This window comes from Pristiophorus japonicus, chromosome 10 (assembly GCF_044704955.1).
Source record: "Pristiophorus japonicus isolate sPriJap1 chromosome 10, sPriJap1.hap1, whole genome shotgun sequence".
Lineage (NCBI taxonomy): Eukaryota > Metazoa > Chordata > Chondrichthyes > Pristiophoridae > Pristiophorus > Pristiophorus japonicus.
This window is the reverse complement of record NC_091986.1, coordinates 47,377,001-47,400,307: the sequence shown is the minus strand read 5'-3', so window position 1 is coordinate 47,400,307 and position 23,307 is coordinate 47,377,001. Positions and strand designations below refer to the sequence as shown.

The following is a 23,307-nucleotide window of genomic DNA, read 5'->3' as shown; positions in this document are numbered from 1 at the left end:
ATAAAACTGGCAGTTTCTACCCTCCAGCATCAGAATGTGGAACGTGCCTCAAAGTGTGAACTGAACCGGTATCAAGCAGCACATCGGACTCCGAACTGCCTGTCCACTCCTAGCTCGCTGGGGAAGGGTTTCTTATCTGTGCTTAACGGACATGAACCTCAGCGCCACTGATGTAGCAGATCAAGACCTTGATTAAAGCAAATTTGAAACGCAAAACCAAAGAATCTCCTCCTGGTTTCTTTGCTGCTTTATTAGTGTACAAGTGGGAAGTGCAGACTTCTAGAATGCAAGATTATACATCATGAAGTTTACAATGGAGAGATGTTTGAAAATTGTGCAAGGTCCCAGAGAAGGGTGGCTATTATTCTGTGACTTAAATTCGTAGCTCTAGGAAACGCCAAGCAATTAAGGCAAATCCCTCTTGCAATGTGCATCAGTACTTTTCCACTCTCATTTCATTTAGTATCAATGCAGATTCTGATTAAACGACGAGCATGAAGAGGCGCACCGCACATTTCTATCCAAACAAAGAACAAGTTCCCCCGCACCACGGGGATGATGCTTCTAGTTCCTGATTAAATACTTACGCTCCGACAATGCTGACACTTCCCTCTCGCTCAGGGTTTCCAAGGCACTTGACCCGACCTGCACGCTCATAAAATGAGGCCAAACGAGCGCCCAGGTAAGCAGGATAACCACTGTCTAGAAAAACAGATAAAGTTCGTTTCAATCATATTCCCAACAATGAGCTGCATTAAATATTTACATAATCTCAGTCTGCTGAAAATACAAGTCAATTTAGCGGCAACTGTTTTTTTGTGGAAAATGGATTATGCAAGTTACAAGTTTTGGATCTGCCTTAGATATCTCCTTGGGCAAGAGATACCGGTCACTCCAGTAAGCAGTCCAAGTGTCTTGTCTTCAGAAGTGTGCCCATACTGTCCAATATCTAATCGTAGGATAGCTTAACCCAGGGTGTAACAATTGCAAAGGGTATTGTGTCTCTCACATGAGAGCTTCTCCAATCTTCACAGTTGGTATCTTACTCACATCTTACTGTGGCAGTAAAGTATTACCAGTTCAAAATCAAGCCTTGTCTCATCTTGGGTCAATGCGGTCTGCCTTCAGAGAGATTGGAGAGTTCCAGCCCACAATGCGAGGGTGTTTCATTGTTACATATTTGATATTCACTATCATGCTGGTCGATATAGTGCAAATCAACCACCATAAACAGAAGGCATTTAGATCAATTATGGGAGCGACTGATGGCAATGAACCCAAGAAGGTTGGGCCTGAATTTGTCACGATCATGGCAACTTTGGTTTTTAAAGTCCAGAATATTTTGACTTAATGCTGTGCATGGAAAACCTACCAGCGGGCATTTCTGCCAGACGTCCGGAGATTTCTCTCAAGGCTTCGGCCCAGCGGGATGTGGAGTCGGCCATCATGCTGACATGGTAACCCATATCCCGGAAGTATTCAGAAAGGGTAATACCTTTAAAAAAAAAAGAGCCAAATGGCAGGAAACAGTTAAAGTTGAGCTATTTTCTGTTATAAACATTTAGAAGCCTGCATCGTTTCATTAAGTTATTATAATAAAGTGCACAATGAGCAGACCGCCAGCTATGCACTTCTGCAGGGGTCAAGCGAGGTGGTGAAAAGACAAAAGCTGGGTGTGTCACCAGCCCAAAGCTCTAGTTGATATCACCAGAGTGCAGTATGCGGATGAGGATACAGAGGGGTCCATGGAGGGATCTTTGGGGTACGTCTGAGGTGACAGTGCAGGTGTGAAAAGAGAAGCCTTTGGCTATGATTAGAGGCCAAGAATGGAGCCAAGCGAAGACCGTCCCAAGAAGCTGGAGCACGACAGATTTTGGAGCAGAGAGGTTGCAGGAGGATCATGTGATGAACTGACAGAGGCTGCAGAGGTCAAGGATGAGGAGGGACAATGCACAACAAAGGCAGTTGTTCATTACTTTGGTTAGGGCCGTTTTGGTGAAGCGAAAGAGGTGGAAATCCGATTGAAGAGATCCAAACATGGAGCTTTGAGAGAAATGGGCATCGGTCTGGGAAAGTGACAGCACATGAACATGGAAAAGGCAAGCCAGGTTGGAGATAGTACAGTACATAGTAACAAAAGCATCAAGGGTGGGTTTTTAAAGGAAGGGCTGATGACAGAGGTTTTGAAAGAAAGGGAGAAGAGTGCCTAAGGAGTGGAAATCATTTAAAATAAAATGAGGGTCAGGAAGGGAAGTTGGGTAATCAGTTTACTTTACAAGCGTGTCTTTAAAATCAACCACCAAGTTTAAGCATCCAGTTATCCATCGGAGAACTGGAGAAGGTATCTTTCTACCATCTGCTTGCTACCCTGACAAGTGAGTGCACGATTATCTTTGGGCAAGAGCTACAACCCACCAGAATATGTACCCAATAATGCTCCTCTACCAGTAAAAGCCAACACAACCAATTCACAATTCTGTTCAGAGGCAAGCAAATTAAAATGTAAAACAAGTGATACTATACCGGTGTAGATGGAGGCTTCCCTGGCAGCGACAGGCATGTTGGAGGTATTCGCCACCAAAGATGTTCTCTTCATAATGCTTTCTACTTTCCCATCAACCTCCATCGTCAGCTACAAGGGGCAAGAGAAATAAGGCACATTAGCACTGGCATTGATCTAAGCAAGGAGTGTGGAGAAAGAAGAGGGATTTAGCCCGATCGCTCCACATCTGCAGGTTTCAGACAATGCCGATAGAGCTTTTTGGTTAAATAGCAAACGAGTAAAACCTGTACCTGCTATCAATAATTCAGCTCCTGCCATCTTTCCCCAACAGGGAAGAGTGGAATAACGTGAGCTAAATGGAACACAGAATGGAGCAAAACTCAATAATCGCATGTCACAACTTTGGCAGATTACAAATGCAGCCAGGCATCTTCCGAGTTAGTCACTTCTTGTCACAGTAGGTGAAGAATTTAAAACAGACTCTCCTGTATCCCTTTTCACCTCTGCACTAGAGTCATTGGGAAAAGAGGTTGGGGAGAGGCATTCCTGGGGTATTGGTCTCCCTCTAAAAGCTGCTTACAACTAATCTAACTTTTGTTGAACGTGCTGAGTTTATACAAAAAAGATAGACTTGCATTTCTATAATGCCTTTCATGACGACAGGACATCCCAAAGCACTTTACAGCCAATGAAGTACTTTTGAAGTGGAGTAGATTGTGCGCTCAAGTCTCTGGAGTGGTTATGCTGAATTCTTTCAATATTCTGTAGCATTTTCTTAAAAAGTATTTACAAACATAGCTTCCAATCCTTTGCTACCAATTTTGAAGTTTTTAAAAAAAAAGACAACTTTAAACTAACCTCTGGGAAATCCCTCAGTACTTCAGACATCTCATTGCCACGCTCCCCACATCCAACGTAAATAATCACATCACTGTTGGAGTACTTTGAGAGCGACTGTGAAATCACGGTCTTTCCACAACCAAAGGCGCCTGGGATGGCCGTGGTTCCACCTTGTACGCATCTGAAACACAAGAACAACAAGTGACTCCACTGTGAGCCGAGTCTCCAGTCAATGTCGGCAGAAATATCATCCCTTCCCACCAAATACTTATTGGCCTACAGGTCAAGTACAAGCATTCAGGACCTCTAGATGTCAGTATATAAAAGTTGGTGCAACACGTTTAGGGTCCTTTAGCTCGTCCAAGAAACTCTCTCCACACACTGTTGCACTAGACCACCATCAGGATATAAAGCAGAAGGTGGGGGAGGAATAGGGAGAAGCCTTAAAAACAAAGATCACCCCTTAAAATAGGTTGTAATACCATGCATGGCTCCCATGTGACCAACACTACTCCAATATGGGGTTCTCATTTTAACTCCATGCAAGACCTGATGGGACAGTGCTAGTCACAAATGAAGGTCATTCTACAAGAGGAGAAAGGAGCACAGGGGGTGAAGAGGGGGAAGAGAGTGGCCTAATTTCAAACATCAGTTGAATGCTTATTCTACGCCAGTCATTGCCTGCACCAATTTCTTATTTCAGGACACACAGCATTTCCTACGAGTACTACAATTCATCTGGATCCTAGACGATCAGGAAATTTCAAAAACTTCAAGACCTGACCTTCGGTGGACAGTACAAAAACAGAGACTGTCTTTGACTCTCTCGTGGAATTGCAGCCTCTGTGGCCCAGGAATTATCTTGGCATCAATCATACACCAGACAAACCGGCTCCTGATCTCAGCATCATGTGGTGCCTGGCAGCAATTTAGAGGATCACTACATTGTATACCATCTGTCTGAAGCACTGCATGAAAAGAGGCTGCAGCTGAGCATTCCGACAGAATCTGGGGTTGGACTTTCCAACATTTCAAACCAAGTGCATTTGATTGAAGATAAACTCACGGGAAGAGTGCGTCCAGCACACGCTGTCCAGTCAGCAGAGGATGATTGGCCGGCAGCTTCTCAGTGACTGGCCTCACCTGTCGAACAGGCCAAACCTGAACCATGGTGAACTTCTCCTTGATGCCTTCAAATTCAAGCTCCAGAACCACATCCTTTAAGGGGAGAGAGAAAAAAAAATATATAATCGAGAGTGACAATCAATCACTGCCACCTCCAAAAAGAGCTGCTGCTTGAACAGCTTTGCTGCCATGCAAACATGTGGAGCATTTAAATTTTTAATTCATTTACTAAGACAACCTTGATTAATTGACACCCCATCCAACACCTTAATCACCCAATCCCTTCAATGGCTGCAGTGTATACCATCTACAAGATGGGCTGCAGCAATGTGCCCAGGCTTCTTCTGCAGCACCTCCCAAACCTGTGACCTCCACCATCTAGAAGGAGAAGGACAGCAGGTGCATGGGAGCACCATCACCTACAAGTCACACACCAATCGGACTTGGAAATATATCGCCCGTTCCTTCATCGTCGCTGGGTCAAAATTCTGGAACACACTCCCTCACAGCACTGATAGGAGTAACCTTACCACACGGCTCACCACCACCTTCTCAAGGGGCAATTAGGAATGGGCCTTGCCCCCATCCCTTGAATTAATTTTTTTTAAACCTGGTTCATATTTAGTGATTATTTTTTGTCTGGGCTCAATGCTATTAAAACCCCAATATTATAGTGCAGGGGAATCCATATATAAACTATTTTATTCTCCACTCTAATCACTGTACACACTACTCTGCTCAAAGATCGGACATTTGAATTGTTAAAAATAAGTCTGACTTTTATGAAATTTACCAGAAGAACTCTTGAACTAGCAGTACATCTGCCCCACCACTACAAAACAATGTTCACTGGCCTGTGTGTACCTTATACTCATTCCTTAATTATCCCCCTCCCACCCCACTATTCTACAATTTCCTTCTTACACGTTTCAACACTAATGCACAAATTTTAAACAAAGTCCTAAATGAACATTAAAATCTTGCTTTAGAAACTGGAGAAGCAAAGGTTTCACAACCAACGGTACTTGTGAAAATTTTAAGCTGAAATACCAACTCCTCAAAGATGGGAAAACACTGAGCATTGCTAGGTGACTTTGGAATGGTTACTAAATGAGTCCAAACTGCTGTAGATCGTAATGACATTTGATCTACTTTAACTAGATTTCTGAAGCTGAAGCCTGACATCGGTAGTGTGGAAAATGCTGGAATCAATTATTAAAGATGTAATAGCAGCGCATTTGGAAAGCAGTGACAGGATCGGTCCAAGTCAGCATGGATTTATGAAGGGGAAATCATGCTTGACAAATCCTCGAGTTTTTTTTTTGAGGATGTAACTAGTAGAGTGGACAAGGGAGAACCCGTGGATGTGGTGTATTTGGACTTTCAAAAGACTTTTGACAAGGTCCCACACAAGAGATTGGTGTGCAAAATTAAAGCACATGGTATTGGGGGTAATGTATTAACGTGGATAGAGAACTGGTTGACAGACAGGAAGCAAAGAGTAGGAATAAATGGGTCCTTTTCAGAATGGCAGGCAGTGACTAGTGGAGTACCGCAAGGTTCAGTGCTGGGACCCCAGCTATTTACAATATACATTAATGATTTAGACAAAGGAATTGAATGTAATATCTCCAAGTTTGCAGATGACACTAAGCTGGGTGGCAGTGAGAGCTGAGGAGGATGCTAAGAGGCTACAGGGTGATTTGAACAGATTAGGTGAGTGGGTAAATGCATGGCAGATGCAGTATAATGTAGATAAATGTGAGGTTATCCACTTTGGTGGCAAAAACAGGAAGGCAGATTATCTAAATGGTGACAGATTAGGAAAAGGGAGGTGCAACTAGACCCGGGAGTCATGATACATCAGTCATTGAAAGTTGGCATGCCGATACAGCAGGCAGTTAAGAAGGCAAATGGCATGCTGGCCTTCATAGAGAGAGGATTTGAATATAGGAGCAGGGAGGTCTTACTGCAGTTGTACAGGGCCTTGGTGAGGCCACATTTTGAATATTGTGTGCAGTTTCGGTCTCTTAATCGGAGGAAGGACATTCTTGCTATTGAGGGAGTGCAGCGAAGGTTCACCAGACTGATTCCTGGGATGGCAGGACTAACATATGAAGAAAGACTGGATTGACTAGGCTTATATTCACTGGAATTTAGAAGAATGAGGGGGGATCTCATAGAAACATAAAATTCTGACAGGATTGGACAGGTTAGATGCAGGAAGAATGTTCCCGATGTTGGGGAAGTTCACAACCAGGGGATATAAGGATAAAGGGTAAGCCATTTAGGACTGAGATGAGGAGAAATTTCTTCACTCAGACTTGTGGAATTCTCTACCACAGAAAGTTGTTGAGGCCAGTTCGTTAGATATATTCAAAAGGGAGTTAGATTTGGCCCTTACGGCTAAAGGGATCAACGGATATGGAGAGAAAGCAGGAATGGGGTACTGAAGTTGCATGATCAGCCATGATCATAATGAACGGTGGTGCAGGCTCGAAGGGCCAAATGGCCTGCTCCTGCACCTATTTTCTATGATTCTATGCTTCTAAAAGGTTACTGCAGTCTATTTAGTCATTATAGTGCAATGTGCTGTCTCCTCACACATACATTTTTCTCTTGGTAATTCGGTTAGAGTGGCAGCTTGCAAGGGCCCATTACTCCAAATGACATCAAGGCACATGAATTCCACCCCCATAATCAACAGGAGCATCTCCTGATGAGGTATTCAATGCTTTTGGTTAACATAGCTAAAGTATTTAAGCCCCAAGTTTCTCACCCCATCAGCCTCTATACTGAGCAATTCCCCATCCTCGATGATTTCAAACACCATTCCACAGCTGACCTCGCGCACGCTCCTCTCCTCTCTAAACCACTCCCTCCATATAAAACTCTACAAACCATATTCACAGCAAGCCCCTCAACTTTACCTTCTCACACAGCCTCTCTACTCCCATGATCTCGATCACTTCTCCAACCACTTCCTTGTATCATCACGCTCCAATCCCCACCCCCCCCAGTTCCTTCTACGTCCATCCTTGCAAAAACCTCACTTAAGTAATTTACAACTGCATTATCCAACCTGCAACTACCCAACCTTTTCCCTTCTGAACACCCCAACACTTCTGCGCCCGATCCCCCAACAATAAATTTGATTCTCACTGGGCTGGATTTTCAGCTTTTTGCATTTTCGCCCATTTCCGGGTGCAAATCGCGACGGAGCGAAAAATTTAGCGCCAGGCCAACGTTAGCGCCAGAGCAAGGAACTTTCGCCGACTGAAAGTTCACGAGGAGCGTTAGTGTTAACTCCGGCGTTATACCACAGACTCGGCTCCGGCGCGCACAAAGTTCCGACGTTGACGCAATCTGCCGCTCTGCGCAATTTTTTTTTCTTCCTGCGCTACTGGTCCATCTTCTGTCGCAAACACTAATGCAGGACGCGGCCATTACCTGCGCGCGCATGCGCAGTACAACCGGGGCTGAGTCAGCCATTTCACATTTGGATTTTGATGGAGGATGATGATTCCAGACAACGTGCCAGGCGATTTAGCCACGAGGCTAATGAAGCTCTAGTGGGGGCTGTGGAAAGAAGATGGCAGGAGCTGCAGCTTCAGGGTGGTTCGAGACCATTGCCATCCCTAGTTAAGAGGATTTGGAGAGAAATAGCTGAGGAGGTCTCTGCCTCGGATACTGTAGTCAGGACTGCCACACAGTGCCGAAAGAAATTCAACGATCTCACCAGGGTCGTCAGAGTACCATTTTCATTCATGCACTCCATAACTTCAAGGATAAATCTGACACACTATTTGTTCTCATGCTGTTGCTGTCTCTCAGCACTCTGTGGGTTGCCTCTAAAATGCATGACACATAGGTAGGCTTAGTTCGGCACCCTATTTGCCATGAATGATCTTTACACATTATTAAGATTGCTTTCTGAGATGGCTCCCCACTTCAATGTCCTCCTGATGAACCACATGCAACTTCCAAGGCCATTAAACAGAGGACTCTATTACATTCAGACAGTATGGTATAAGTGCTTTGGTGGCTATCTGTGCCACAAAAGCAGATGGACCCTCTTGTAACAATTCCCATTTACATCTTTGCAGACAAAGAAGTCTCAATCGCCGTGAGCAGGTGTGGACAGGCGGCGATCCGCCTCAGACCCTGCCACTCATGGACATAGAGGACAGAGTGGCAGGCGTCATTGGCGTCACTGGTCAGGCAGCTGCCACTGGGGGGCGCTGACCCCAGCTCGGATACTGAGGGTAGGTCCTGCACACTCCCTGGGCTGGATTGTAGCAATGTCCTGCAGTGCCACTGGACTAGGGTTGGGGCAATGTCCTGCACACTCCCTGGGCTGGGCTGGGGCAATGTCCTGCAGTGTCTCTGGACTAGATATAATGGAGTAGTGGCGGTCTTTCAAATGAGCCTGAGCTATGCGACCTTCCTCATGTTACCCTGTCCCCTCTCCTGCTGCTAACCACTCGTCTGTTGCTTTCTAATTCCAGATGACCAATCACAGGCGCAGCATCCCTCAATCTGCTGGGAGATCCCAGATCAGAAAACTGCAAATCTAACACCCCTATTTAAAAAAGGAGGCAGACAAAAAGCAGGAAACTATAGACCAGTTAGCCTAACATCTCTGGTTGGGAAAATGTTGGAGTCCATTATTAAAGAAGCAGTAGCAGGACATTTGGAACAGCAAAATTCGGTCAGGCAGAGTCAGCATGGATTTATGAAGGAGAAGTCATGTTTGACAAATTTGCTGGAGTTCTTTGAGGATGTAACGAACAGGGTGGATAAAGGGGAAACAGTGGATGTGGTGTATTTGGACTTCCAGAAGGTATTTGACAAGATTACTGCACAAGATAAAAGTTCACGAGGTTGGGGGTAATATATTAGCATGGATTGAGGATTGGCTAACAGAACAGAGAGTCGGGATAAATGGTTCATTCTCTGGTTGGCAACCAGTAACTAGTGAGGTGCTGCAGGGATCAGTGCTGGGACCCCAACTATTTACAATCTATATTAACGACTTGGAAGAAGGGACTGCGTGCAACGTAGCCAAGTTTGCTGAAGATACAAAGATGGGTGGTAAAGCAATGTGTGAGGACATAAAAAATCTGCAAAAGGACATAGACAGGCTAAGTGAGTGGGCAAAAATTTGGCAGACAGAGTATAATGTTGGAAAGTGTGAGGTCATGCACTTTGGCATAAAAAAATCAAAGAGCAAGTTATTATTTAAATGGAGAAAGATTGCGAAGTGCCGCAGTACAGCGGGACCTGGGGGTACTTGTGCATGAAACACTAAAGGATAGTATGCAGGTACAGCAAGTGATCAGGAAGACCAATGGTATCTTGGCCTTTATTGTAAAGGGGATGGTGTATCAAAGCAGGAAAGTCTTGCTACAGCTATATAAGGTATTGGTGGGGCCACACCTGGAATACTGCGCGCAGTTTTGGTTTCCATATTTACAAAAGGATATGTTTGCTTTGGAGGCAGTTCAGAGAAGTTCACTAGGTTGATTCCGAGGATGAGAGGGTTGACTTATGAGGAAAGGTCGAGTAGGTTGGGTCTCCACTCATTGGAATTCAGAAGAATGAGAGGTGATCTTATCGAATCACACAAGATTATGAGGGAGCTTGACAAGGTGGATGCAGAGAGGATGTTTCCACTGATAGGGGAGACTAGAACTAGAGGGCACGATCTTAGAATAAGGAGCTGCCCATTTATAGCAGAGATGGAAGAGAAATTTTTTCTCAGCGGGTTGTAAATCTGTGGAATTCGCGGTCTCAGAGCTGTGGAAGCTGGGATATTGAATAAACTTAAGACAGAAATAGACAGTTTATTAAACGATAAGGGATAAGGGGTTATGGGGAGAGGGTGGGGAAGTGGAGCTGAGTCCATCATCAGATCAGCCATGATATTATTGAACGGCAGAGCAGGCTCGAGAGGCCGTATGGCCTATGCCTGTTCCTATTATGTTCTTATGTAAGGGACCCCTCCATGTCAGGCCATCATCTGGAGGAGGAGAAGGAGGAGGATACCGATGAGCCGACTCCGGCACAGTATCATTCAACCTCTGCTCCACCACCGGCATCCAGCTCCTCAGAGGACGACATGATGTTTTCGGGAGTCGAGGAATCCGAAGCTCCTCAGACCACTGGTGTGCAGCAACGCAATGCTGTGGTTGAATCCCACAGGCCATCTCTCCGGGTGAGTCAGCAAAGTTGGTCTGATGATAGACAGGCAGACGTGGAACTGGACATGGTGGGAATGTCCAGGGAGAGCATCCAAATCAGCTGTCAGCTCCTTGATGTCTTGGGTAGGATTCTCGTGAGCATTGACAGTCGGAAAGCGACCATTACGGAGGTAGGGTTGCAGCTTGTCTGTGCGAGCCGTGATACCAGCGATGCACACATGGCGCTGGTGGCCTCCAGCAGTGACACGAGTCCTGGAGTGTGGTGCGAGCCCTAGCAGAATATAGTGCATCACAGGCACAAGCTCTGCTTCAGCTTGGGCAGGTGATGTAGTCCATACCTGTCTCCATACTCTCCGCGTTCCCCGTCACACGGGGAAGTGACGGTTCTGAAGCAGGCCAGCAAGGTGCTCCGGTTGCCAGGGACCAGCCCCGTTGGCGACTGTGTAGCTCCGTGGATATGGGAGGTGGTCATCATCATCATAGGCAGTCCGTCGGGATCGAGGAAGACTTGCTTCCACTCTTAGAATGAGTCCTTAGATGGCTGTACAGTCCAATACGAGAGCCACAGTCCCTGCCACAGGTGGGACAGACAGTCGTTGAGGGTAAGGGAGGGTGGGACAGGTTTGCCGTGCATTCTTTCCGCTGCCTGCGCTTGTTTTCTGCATGCACTCGGCGACGAGACTCGAGGTGCTCAGCGCCCTCCCGGATACACTTCCTCCACTCAGGGCGTTCTTTGGCCAGGGACTCCCAGGTGTCGCACTTTATCAAAGAGGCTTTGAGGGTGCCCTTGTAACCTTTCCTGTGTCCACCCTTGGCTCGTTTGCATGAAGGAGTTCCGAGTAGAGCGCTTGCTTTGGGAGTCTCGTGTCTGGCATGCGGACAATGTGGCCTGTCCAGCGGAGCTGATCAAATGTGGTCAGTGCTTCAATGCTGGGGATGTTGGCCTGGTCGAGGACGCTAATGTTGGTGTGGCTGTCCTCCCAGGGAATTTGTAGGATCTCGCGGAGGCATCGTTGATGGTATTTCTCCAGCAACTTGGTGTCTACTGTATATGGTTCATGCCTCTGAGCCACAGAAGTCTGCGCACATTCAGAGGCTGAACTCCAGGATGTAGTCAACGTATTTACTGAGACATATGAAAGCATGGGCCTTACGCTAAACATCCGTAAGGCAAAGGTCCTCCACTAGCCTGTCCTCGCCGCACAGCACTACCCCCCACTCATCAAGATCCACGGCGCAGCCCTGGACAATGTGGACCATTTCCCATACTCGGGAGCCTCTTAACAAAAGCAGAAATTAATGAGGTGGTTCAACACCGCCTCCAGTGCGCCAGCACAGCCTTTGGCTGCCTGAGGAAAAGTGTGTTTGAAGACCAGGCCCTCAAATCTACCACCAAGCTCATGGTCTACAGGGCTGTAGTAATACCCGCCCTTCTGTATGGCTCAGAGGCATGGACCATGTACAGTAGACACCTCAAGGGAGGTGGTATCATTCCTCTGGATGACAGCATTCCATCTTCCCCCACTCAGCCCCCAACCAAGCATCAGCGATGGTTGTCACCCATCTTGGTGCCACACTGATTAGGTGCAGCAGGCAAGGGAGGGTGATGGAGAAGGGGGGCAAAAGACAGTGGGTAAAAATAGTGGGGCAGGAATTGATGTTGCTGGATTATGTTGTTGATGCTGGATTATGTTCTAATAATGTTGAATTATCACACTGCTGGATGCAGCTCATTTTATTTTATTTAAGTCTCACAATGAAGGTTACAAAGTTTACAATGTTACAATGTTCAATAAATTTTTTCTTTACATTGGGGTGTTTTTTTCTATGTTAAATGCATTTCTGTGTAGTGTCTCATTTTCAGAATAAGAGGGGGAATAGTCAACATGGTGGGATAGAGTGGCCAGGCAACGGTCAAACGTGCCGTTCACTCTTCAAGCAAAGCCTTCAATTATGAGCTGCCGACGCAAGACTTTTGCAGTGGTGAAATCTCCACGATGCCTCCCCAGTGGTTGTGGCGGCGGCATGGGTTCCTCGCTGCCCTCCTCCTCCTCCCCGCCCCGTCGCCCTTCTCCTGAGGTTGGCCTGCAATCCCCATTGGCAATACCTATCCCCTCATGATGGCTAAGTTGTGTAGTATGCAGCACACCACAATGAACTCAGACCTGCTGAGGGGAGTATTGTAGGCAGCCTCCAGAGTGATCCAGGCATCAGAAGCGCTGCTTGAGCACTCCAATGGTCTGTTTGACGATATTGCATGTGGCTACATGGCTCTCATTATAGCGATGCTCAGCTTCTGTCTGAGGGTTCCGGAGCTGGCAGGGTGGGTCATGAGCCCCTGAGCATCCAGCTCTGGCCTTCTGGTTGACGCTGGAACATGCTTGAGACACTTCTAACACAAGATGAAAGCATCAATGATGCTCCCTGGATATTGGGAATTGACTGCCATGATGCACTGAGTATGGTCGCAGACAATCTGTATGCTCATGGAGTGGAATCCCTTTCGATTTCGGAAAACTTCTGCATTCTGTAAAGGTGTTTGCAGGGCAATGTGCATAGAGTCAAGGGCACCCTGAACCTTGGGGAAGCCAGAAAATCGTCTAAAACCTATAACCCTCTCATTTTGGGTCTCCCTGGTCATTGGTATGTTTATGAAGTCATTTCTGCATGCGTACAGTGCATTAGTCACCTGGTGAATGCAGCAATGTGTAGCATGCTGAGAGATGGAGTATAGGTCCCTCGCTGATGCCTGAAAGGAGCCGGAGGCATAGAAGGCAAGTGCCAGTCACCTTCACCTAGACAGGCAGTGCAGTCCTGTTGCCACTGGTAGGCTGTCAGTCTGCCTGTAGGAGCTGGCATATCTGTGTCAGAACTTCTTTTCAGAAGCATAGCCTTCTAATGCACTGTGCCTCAGAGAGCAGGAGGTATGAGCGATGTTCCCTGTAAACTTGTGGACTGTGGGGGGGGGGGGGGAAAAAGGGGCCTCCTCCCCATACGTCTGTAACCACTTCGATTACGTTGCAAATGATCAACAATAAGCCTTCTTCCAGCTTGAAGCCATATGGCAATAGCAGCCAGGATGAATGGCTCCCGACCTAGCATGGGCCTCATCTTTTAAAATGTCCTTAATAAAACAAACTGGAACCCCTCAAACTTCACAATCAAAAGTATGCAGCAACACAGCATTCTTCTCCCAATCCTTTTAATCAATCACTCTCAACTGCGACTGTCTCCTTCACTTTCAACATGGTGCCGTTAGCACCTGGTACGCCCTGGGTCCATCAGGTTTTTCTGGGCGGGTTCTCGGGCGGATGCTAAATCGGGCGGAATGCTTGAAATTTCCGCCCAGGGCACTAGTGCAGCAATGCACGATGATTTAAGTTATCTCAACAGTCAAAACGGCAGCAGGGCTGTATGTTTTAGTGCCACCGCAAAACCATTGGCGAAAGTTCCACCCAGGCACAAAATCTTGTGCGACTCGTTTCATGCCCCCAACAAAAATCATTTTTGCACCCCACCGAGGTGCTAAATGGGGCACAAATCAGCCGAAAATCTGCCCACTGTGTTTAAATCACTTCATGGCCTGATCCCTACCCATCTCTGCCCCTACCCCCAGCCCTACATTCCTCCCCGCGTCCCCTCCCCCGAACTCTCCATTCTTCTGACTCCAGTCTCTTGTGCATCTCTTCTCCCTTGCCTCACCATTGGAGAACATAAGAACATAAGAATTAGGAACAGGAGCAGGCCATCTAGCCCCTCGAGCCTGCTCCGCCATTCAACAAGATCATGGCTGATCTGGCCATGGACTCAGCTCCACTTACCCACCGGCTCCCCATAACCCTTAATTCCTTTCAGTCACCTCAGCCCCATCCTCTGGAATTTCCTGCCCCTTCCGCTCACTCGCTTCCTTTAAGACCCTCCTCAGAACCCACCTTTTGGTCACTATTCACAAAATTTCTTCCTTGTTGCTTTCACCTTTGCGAAGCACATTGGGGTGTTTTTTCTATGTTAAATGCAAGTAGCTGTTTTACCAAAGTATAAGTGAGATGTATACATCATACCAGATTTGTGAAACATATGTGCAACTGATAAATCCAGGAACACATTTGATTCAGACTTATGGAATAAATATAATCTTCAAATACTTACAGAGACATCATAGTTCCCTGGTGGGGCGACATACGTGACAGTTCCTCTGTTTTTTGGTGGAAGCATGATCTTGTGCTTAATAAGAGAATTCTCAAACACGAAGCCGTATATATCTCCACCAGTGATGTGACTACCAACCTGAAAAGAAAGAACACAAGTTACAGCTCAAAGCATAACCAAGAAAAGTAGTCAACCTATAAATCCCAGTCTCCATTATTACTTAAGCTGTTCGCTAAGAATGTCACAAATGCAAGTTCATGTTATTGTCCAGCTGGGTGGGACTCCACCTGCCTGGTTCCACTATCTAAATCGTGGCCAGAGAATCACCTGCAATGGCTTCTCTTCTCGCCTCCGCATCGTTACCTCTGGTATCCCTCAAGGATCTATCCTCGGCCCCCTCCTATTTCTCATCTATATGCTGCCCCGCAGCGACATCATCCGAAAACACAGCGTCAGTTTCCACATATACGCTGACAACATCCAGCTCCACCGCGCTACCACTTCTCAACTCCTCTACTGTCCCTAAATTATCAGTCTGCTTGCCCGTGATCCAGTATTGGATGAGCAGAAATTTCCACCAACTAAATATTGGGAAGACCAAAGCTATAGTCTTCGATCCCCGCCACAAAATCCATTCCCTAGCCACTGATTCCATCCCTCTCCTTAGCATTTATCTGAGGCTGAACCAGACTGTTCGCTACCTTGGTGTTATATTTGACCTGGAAATGAGCTTGTAGCCACATAACTAAGACTGCCCTGCCTCAGCTCATCTGCTGCTGAAACCCTCATCCATGCCTGTGTTACCTCTAGACTTGACTATTCCAATGCATTCCTGGCTGGCCTCCCGCATTCTACCCTACATAAACTGGAGGTGATCCAAAACTCAGCACCCTTGTCCTAAATCACACCAAGTCCCGCTCACCCATCCCCCCAGTGTTTGCTGACCGACATTGGCTCCCGGTTCGTAAACATCTTGATTTAAAAATTCCCATCCTTGTTTTCAAATCCCTCCATGGCCTCCCTCTCCCATCCCCATCTCTAATCTCCTGCAGCCCCACAATCTCACCACCAAAATATCTGCGCTCCTCTAATTCTGGCCTCTTGAGCATCTGCAATTTCGATCGCCCCACCACTGGTGGCCATGCCTTCAACTGCCAAGGCCCTAAGCCCTGGAATTCCCTCCCTAAACCTCTGTCTTCCTTTTCTCCTTTAAGATGCCCTTAAACCCTACCTCTTTGACCAAGCTTGGGTCACCGGCCCTAATTTCTCATGTGGCTTGGTGTCAAATTTTATTTTAGAACACTCGTGTGAAGCGCCTTCGGATGTTTTACTATGTTTAAGATGCAATATGAATTCAAGTTGTTGTTGTGTTGTCATGGTATTGTGTCATTAAAGAGAGTTGAGCCAAAATAACTCAGAAGTCAATGGACTTTGCAGCAGGTACAGATGAACAGACTTAACTCACTAGCGAAAAGATGGGATCAAAATTCTTACTAACTCCATCTGCCTCAATTTCCATGTTGACTAGCCCCCCAGCCTGCTGGAATTGCCTTTTATTGCTGCTCCCTCCCTGTTCAGAGTGTCACAGCCAGAGAAATTCCAGGCTACACCAACCTCACTTGCAATTTCAAACTAGTTCACTCTCACGATGTGGACAAGATCAGTTTAAGAAAGCAGTGGGAGGTTGGTATAATCACCCCATCCCAGCAGCATTTCACAATTCTAATAGGAATTTATCTACAAGTAGGCTGGCAAGGGAGAAAGAAAATGGTTTTAACCCATGAGACAATTGATGAAAACTACACCGTTTTTTGGACCACAGATTTTCTCTTGGATGCACCCGGCTATGGCAAAGGCTTCGAAATTTAAATTGGCAACACTGAAAATGAGCAGACCCTGTACACGTGTTGCACTACCCGTTTAATATGGACACATGCAGCAGGCTAATGATGAATCACCTTCATTGTATTTCTATCACTAGTTTTTAATTTGCCATTCGGAAATTATTTGGGAACAGAACTAGCTGTGCATTAGATTTGTTCATATTGCTACCAGATCTCCCATAGTGTCACCATTCAGAGACCACATTTTATAATGACAGGAGTGTCAGACCATGTAACATACAATCTGTTAAATAGTACTAGCAGCTCACACGTGGCATTGTGCATTTTAGAATAGGATGTTTATGCCAAATAGGGATCGCAGTGCCAGTTTTACAGCGACTGAATGAGAAATTCTATATTTATTAAATGTGGAAGGGAACCTGGGGTTTGGCTCACTGGTATCAGTCAGCAGTGAGCAGGGTAGGGCACCCAGGGCTGGCACCACTGTCCTTCACCTCCACGCCCCCCCGCTTTCAGCGGCTCCCCGTCCCGCCAGCAGCACTGGCCTGCACCTTCCCAGCTCTGCCTCCCCCTCCCCCCCACCCCACCGGCAGCACTGGCCTCCCCCTCCCCGCACCCCACCGGCAGCACTGGCCTGCACCTCCCCAGCTCCGCCTCCCCCTCCCCCCTCCCCACCGGCAGCACTGGCCTGCACCTCCCCAGCTCCGCCTCCCACTCCCCCCACCCCACCGGCAGCACTGGCCTCCCCACCGGCAGCACTGGCCTGCACCTTCCCAGCTCCGCCTCCCCCCACCCCACCGGCAGCACTGGCCTGCACCTCCACAGCAGTGTCTGCAGACATTAAATTTGCAGTTTTGTAATTAGAATGACGTTTTCAAACCATCAACAGACACCAGTGGTTATTTGCTTTGAAAACAGTTTAAATTTAACCTGAAAACAACTTCTACAATTCTTCCTCTTTTCTTCAAACAAATAGGTTTTGTTAGAGACAGAGTGAAACAGTATCATTTGGCTATCTTAAATGCTACCAAGGTATGCGAGGAAATTTCTCAGACTGCGGGAACAGCTGACAGCTACTGCTCTGCAAAAAAATATTAGATCCAAGCCCAGTTTTCTGGGATCGGCTGAAACCTTCACACAAAACTTTAACGGAGGTATAACAACACACAAAGCAGCTGATGAATGTAATCATGTTATTGTAAAGCATTGGAGATTGCCAGTCCCTGTGAAATTTGCCTCAAAATCAATCACTGCCTTGAAGGAAGAGGAAAAAAAGTTGGAAGACAACAAATCACTGAAGTGATTGTTCAATATTGTCTTTATTACAATATGGGTTTGCTTGGCTCAATGTGTCAGCTTGGCAGTAGGGGGCACTTTCCTCTGAATTAGCAGCAGGCGGGTTCAAGGACCACTCCATGATTTGAGAACATAATCTAGGCTGACAGTACTGAGGAAGCGCTGCATTGTCAAATACAACTTAATTCATACAAGATGTTAAATTGATACCATGTCTGCCTGCTCAGGTGGGAGTAAAGATTCCTGGCTAACAATTCCTCCCTCAATCACCACCACCAAGAACAAATAAATTGCTCAATCACCTCCTGTTGCTGGTACCTGGCTAAGCTCAATTGGCTCCCTCAACAATGACAGGGAAAAGGGGACGTAGAGATATGGAACATGGTGGGTAAATGTGATCAGGACAATTTGCTCGAGCGGAGGGTAAATGCAGACACGGACTGGTTGGGCCAAATGGCCAGTTTCGGTCTTCTAACTTCTATGTATTTCACGTCAAAAAAGTAACCATTGGCTGCAACACACTTTGGAACATCCAGAGGCACGAGATAAATGCCAGTTATTTCTTTTAGTTACCAAGGAAGATATTCAATCACATTACAGCAGAAAAATGCATGGATTAGAATTCTGTTATTGTCTCACAATGTATGTAACAATTATATTGGATGTTTAGTAAGAGGCGGCCTTTCTGAAAGAATCAATCGAGTTAAATCTTCCTTGCTGAAAGCTCTTACCCGCATATTTTTGGAAGGAGTAAATTCCCACTTCAAGTCTCTACTCAGAGCGTTCACGTTGACACCACGGGGGATGTAAATACTCTGCGTCAGATCATTGATGTCCTTTAGAGGTCGCTGAATGCCGTCAAAGATGGCTCCCATGATGCCAGGCCCCAGCTCCACCGAAAGGGGTTTCCCTGTACGCAGCACAGGATCTCCAACAGATACACCAGCTATTGGGTGGGAGCTCAGGGAAATGCTGCTCAAAACATTCCTAATAAAAAGCATTAAGCGCAATCAAGTTCCAGAAACCTGGAACAGCACTGTGTGCCTGCGGCCCACCACTGCTCACTGTTTAAGCTCACGCATAAAGAACAGCTACCTGAACGAGGTAGAGGGGCAACTGTTGCCCATGGAATCATTTCCCAGAATGGGCAGGTGCCTTCAGTCAGAGTTGTTTTTTCCCTTTCTATCCCCTGGTTTTTCTGCCTCTCCCAGGAGATTATATGGCTGTAGGAGGGAAAGAGGACGTGTCCAGTCGTGATGCTCCAGCCACGAGTGTGGGACAGGCTTGATGGATCAGCTGGTCATTTCCTGCCTGTCAGTTTCATATGTTCGGTAGGACAGGGAGGGAAAGGGAGGGGGGGGGGGGGGGGGGAAAAAAGAGGCCAAAAAAAAAACTGCATTTAAGTGCTTCTAAAAAGCTATTCCTTGCCCAAGGCAAATGTGATTGTTAATGGCCTATAACGTTACAGTATTCTGAAGAGATACAGGAAAAAACATGCAGATCCTTTCCTCAGGCGATTAGTTGGATTGAATTTGAGATGAAGTATGTGGTCTGTGGAGAAACAGTCTTGAACCTCCCCCCCAGTTGACCTTTTCTCATTACACGCTTGTTTGATCTGATCACTGGAGCATCCTCTCCTTCAATATCATTTACTACCAGATGCATTTTATCTAGTCAGCCACCTTCCTGAGGCCAATGGGAATGGGCCATAATGCAGCTTTTGCTAATGTCGCCCAATCCCCAAAAAATAGCTCCACCAAGCATCTCGCTCAGGTTTATACAGCTAAATCAATAAGGAAAAGGATACAGGTTTCTTCATAGACTTGGATCGTAGCCATATCTCCCTCCAAGCGGATAATCTCACCAACCAGCTCAGAGTGACCTACACGAACCAGCTCGTACATTGCTGCTCCAGCCATATTGGAGGCAGTGACAACTGGAAAACACACCAGAGAAACAAAAAAAAAAAGAGTAAATGCATAGTCAGAAGCACGGAAATATTAACAGAACTTTGCATGTGCAAGAAAAATTACATTTAAATCTGAATGGTCAAGGTTCCTAGATGGCAGCTCACCAGTGGCTCTCACTCTCGCCCGAGTCAGAAGGTTGTGGGTTCAAGTCCCACTCCAGGAACTTGAGCACAAAATCTCGGCCAACACTCCAGTGCAGTGCTGAGGAAGCGCTGCACTGTTGGGAGATGCTGGCTTTTGGATGAGACATGAAGCTGAGGCTCCGTCTGCTCTCAGGTGGACGTAAAAGATCCCACGGCACTATTTCAAAGAAGAGTGGGGGAGTTATCCCTGGTGTCCTGGTCAATATTTATCCCCCAGTGACTACACTCTTTTTTCCCCCCGAATAAAATGATGGTATTTCCAGGGAGCAGCGGAATTCACCAGATACTAAAAAACAGATTATCTGGTCATTATCACATTGCTGTTTGTGAGAAATTGCTGTACACAAATTGACTGCCACGTTTCCTACATTACAACAGTGACTACACTTCAAAAAAGTACTTCATTGGCTGCAAAGCGCTTTGGGATGTCCGGTGGTCGCGAAAGGTACTACAAAAATGCAAGTCTTTCTTTTCTTTCAGATAGGGAACAGAATCAGTGTCATATTTACAACCGATTTGCAAAGTTTTAAAAGAAACACTATTTTCCCTCCCAAGAAAGGGAAATGGATTAAAAAAAAAAGAGACAGATCCCCATCCTTGAAATAAGAGAGGGGTGAGGAATCGGAGGCGTATAGAGGCATTATAGCACAATACTTCCTAGTCAAATCCTGCATGTTAACCCACAGTGAACACACTCTTTTTTTCTCTTCCCCCCCTCCTCCCCTCCCTCCCCTCCCCAATAAAATGGTATTATTTCCAGGGAGCAGTGGAATTTACCAGTGTTTAGAAGACACAAAGGAGCGTGTATTTTACACAACAACGCATTCCCGCACACCAACGCGGTTGTTTAGCAAGCTGCAAGCGAATGAAATGCTCACCGGGGCCAGAGACACCATGAACATATCCGACCATAGTCTCGCAGTTTTCATCCTGTATCTTGGGAAGTTTGCTGAAATCCATCTTGATCAATCTGCAAAGATTTCATAGTAGACAATATATAAAGTAGACAAACTGATGACAACTGAAAGCCTTGTAAATTTCAGACTCAAAACTAAGCTTTATAAAAAATACATTCAAATACATCTGTGTCCTTTTCTTTCCAAACTGGTTAACTTTAAAATATGTAGTGTACTGTTAGACGGTTAGAAGGAATGTAGATTGTGCAGGTCCAGTGTAGGGCGGCTAGATCATATAATCACTAAACAGAAAAATAATGAAATCTCAGGATATAGTCAAAAAGTTACAAAACAAAAGTGCATGTTGCAGTCACCGCACATTTGACAGTTGAACGCACTTTTCTCTGGGCTTACTGCTGTACAAATAAATCAGATCACAATTGATTGAAGTGATGTGGACACTCAACAAACTGTACACTTATTCAGAAAGTTCCAGGATCTTCACAACTGCTAAGCAACTACAATGCCCTCTAGTGTACAGTTCCTCTTCTGCAGGTTCAGAGGCATGCTCATTGCAGAGCCAAAAAGTGACTAACATAGAAAATAGGTGCAGGAGTAGGCCATTCGGTCCTTCTAGCCTGCACCACCATTCAATGAGTTCATGGCTGAACATGCAACTTCAGTACCCCCTTCCTGCTTTCTCGCCATACCCCTTGATCCCCCTAGTAGTAAGGACTTCATCGAACTCCTTTTTGAATATATTTAGTGAATTGGCCTCAACAACTTTCTGTGGTAGAGAATTCCACAGGTTCACCACTCTCTGGTGAAGAAGTTTCTCCTCATCTCGGTCCTAAATGGCTTACCCCTTATCCTTAGACTGTGACCCCTGGTTCTGGACTTCCCCAACATTGGGAACATTCTTCCTGCATCTAACCTGTCTAAACCAGTCATAATTTTAAACGTTTCTATGAGGTCCCCTCCATTCTTCTGAACTCCAGTGAATACAAGCCCAGTTGATCCAGTCTTTCTTGATAGGTCAGTCCCGCCATCCCGGGAGTCAGTCTGGTGAACCTTCGCTGCACTCCCTCAATAGCAAGAATGTCCTTCCTCAAGTTAGGAGACCAAAACTGTACACAATACTCCAGGTGTGGCTTAACCAAGGCCCTGTACAACTGTAGCAACACCTCCCTGCCCCTGCACTCAAATCCCCTCGCTATGAAGGCCAACATGCCATTTCTTAACCGCCTGCTGTACCTGCATGCCAACCTTCAATAACTGATGTATCATGACACCCAGGTCTCTTTGCACCTCCCCTTTTCCTAATCTGTCACCATTCAGATAATAGTCTGTCTCTTTGTTTTTACCACCAAAGTGGATAACCTCACATTTATCCACATTATACTTCATCGGCCATGCACTTGCCCACTCACCTAACCAAGTCACTCTGCAGCCTCATAGCATCCTCCTCGCAGCTCACACTGCCACCCAACTTAGTGTCATCCGCAAATTTGGAGATACATTTAATCCCCTCGTCTAAATCATTAATGTGCAGTGTAAACAGCTGGGGCCCCAGCACAGAACCTTGCGGTACCCCACTAGTCACTGCCTGCCATTCTGAGAAGTACCCATTTACTCCTACTCTTTGCTTCCTGCCTGCCAACCAGTTCTCTATCCATGTCAGCACACTACCCCCAATCCCGTGTGCTTTAACTTTGCACATCAATCTCTTGTGTGGGACATTGTCGAAAGCCTTCTGAAAGTCCAAATATACCACATCAACTGGTTCTCCCTTGTCTACTCTACTGGAAACATCCTCAAAAAAATTCCAGAAGATTTGTCAAGCATGATTTCCCTTTCACAAATCCATGCTGACTTGGACCTATCATGTCACCTCTTTCCAAATGCGCTGCTATGACATCCTTAATAATTGATTCCATCATTTTACCCACTACTGAGGTCAGGCTGACCGGTCTATAATTCCCTGCTTTCTCTCTCCCTCCTTTTTTTAAAAAGTGGGGTTACATTGGCTACCCTCCACTCGATAGGAACTGATCCAGAGTCAATGGAATGTTGGAAAATGACTGTCAATGCATCCGCTATTTCCAAGGCCACCTCCTTAAGTACTCTGAGATGCAGTCCATCAGGCCCTGAGGATTTATCGGCCTTCAATCCCATCAATTTCCCCAACACAATATCCCGACTAAAATTCTGTTTTTATTGCACAAGATTCTGGGATTACCTCCAGACATCCGAACAGAAGTCGAACTCCGACACGGTTTCTAACAATGCTGACGGCTTTTAAAATCAAAGTTTATCGATAGCTTCTAGTTGGTTATAA

General features: G+C 46.1%; 1 protein-coding gene across 1 annotated transcript in view; it reads right to left on the bottom strand.

Annotated features, from left to right (window-relative positions):
• atp6v1ab (ATPase H+ transporting V1 subunit Ab) overlaps positions 1–23,307 on the bottom strand; it is a 59,946-nt gene that overhangs the window by 10,516 nt on the left and 26,123 nt on the right. The window contains exons 2-10 of the mRNA XM_070891791.1: positions 20,952–21,043; positions 19,768–19,896; positions 18,692–18,906; positions 14,821–14,958; positions 4,410–4,561; positions 3,362–3,524; positions 2,524–2,632; positions 1,373–1,495; positions 588–702 (exon numbers count right to left, since the gene is read on the bottom strand). Of these exons, the coding sequence (XP_070747892.1) occupies positions 588–702; positions 1,373–1,495; positions 2,524–2,632; positions 3,362–3,524; positions 4,410–4,561; positions 14,821–14,958; positions 18,692–18,906; positions 19,768–19,896; positions 20,952–21,033 (1,226 nt within the window). The 5' untranslated portion in view covers positions 21,034–21,043. The remainder of the gene's footprint in view (positions 1–587; positions 703–1,372; positions 1,496–2,523; positions 2,633–3,361; positions 3,525–4,409; positions 4,562–14,820; positions 14,959–18,691; positions 18,907–19,767; positions 19,897–20,951; positions 21,044–23,307) is intronic.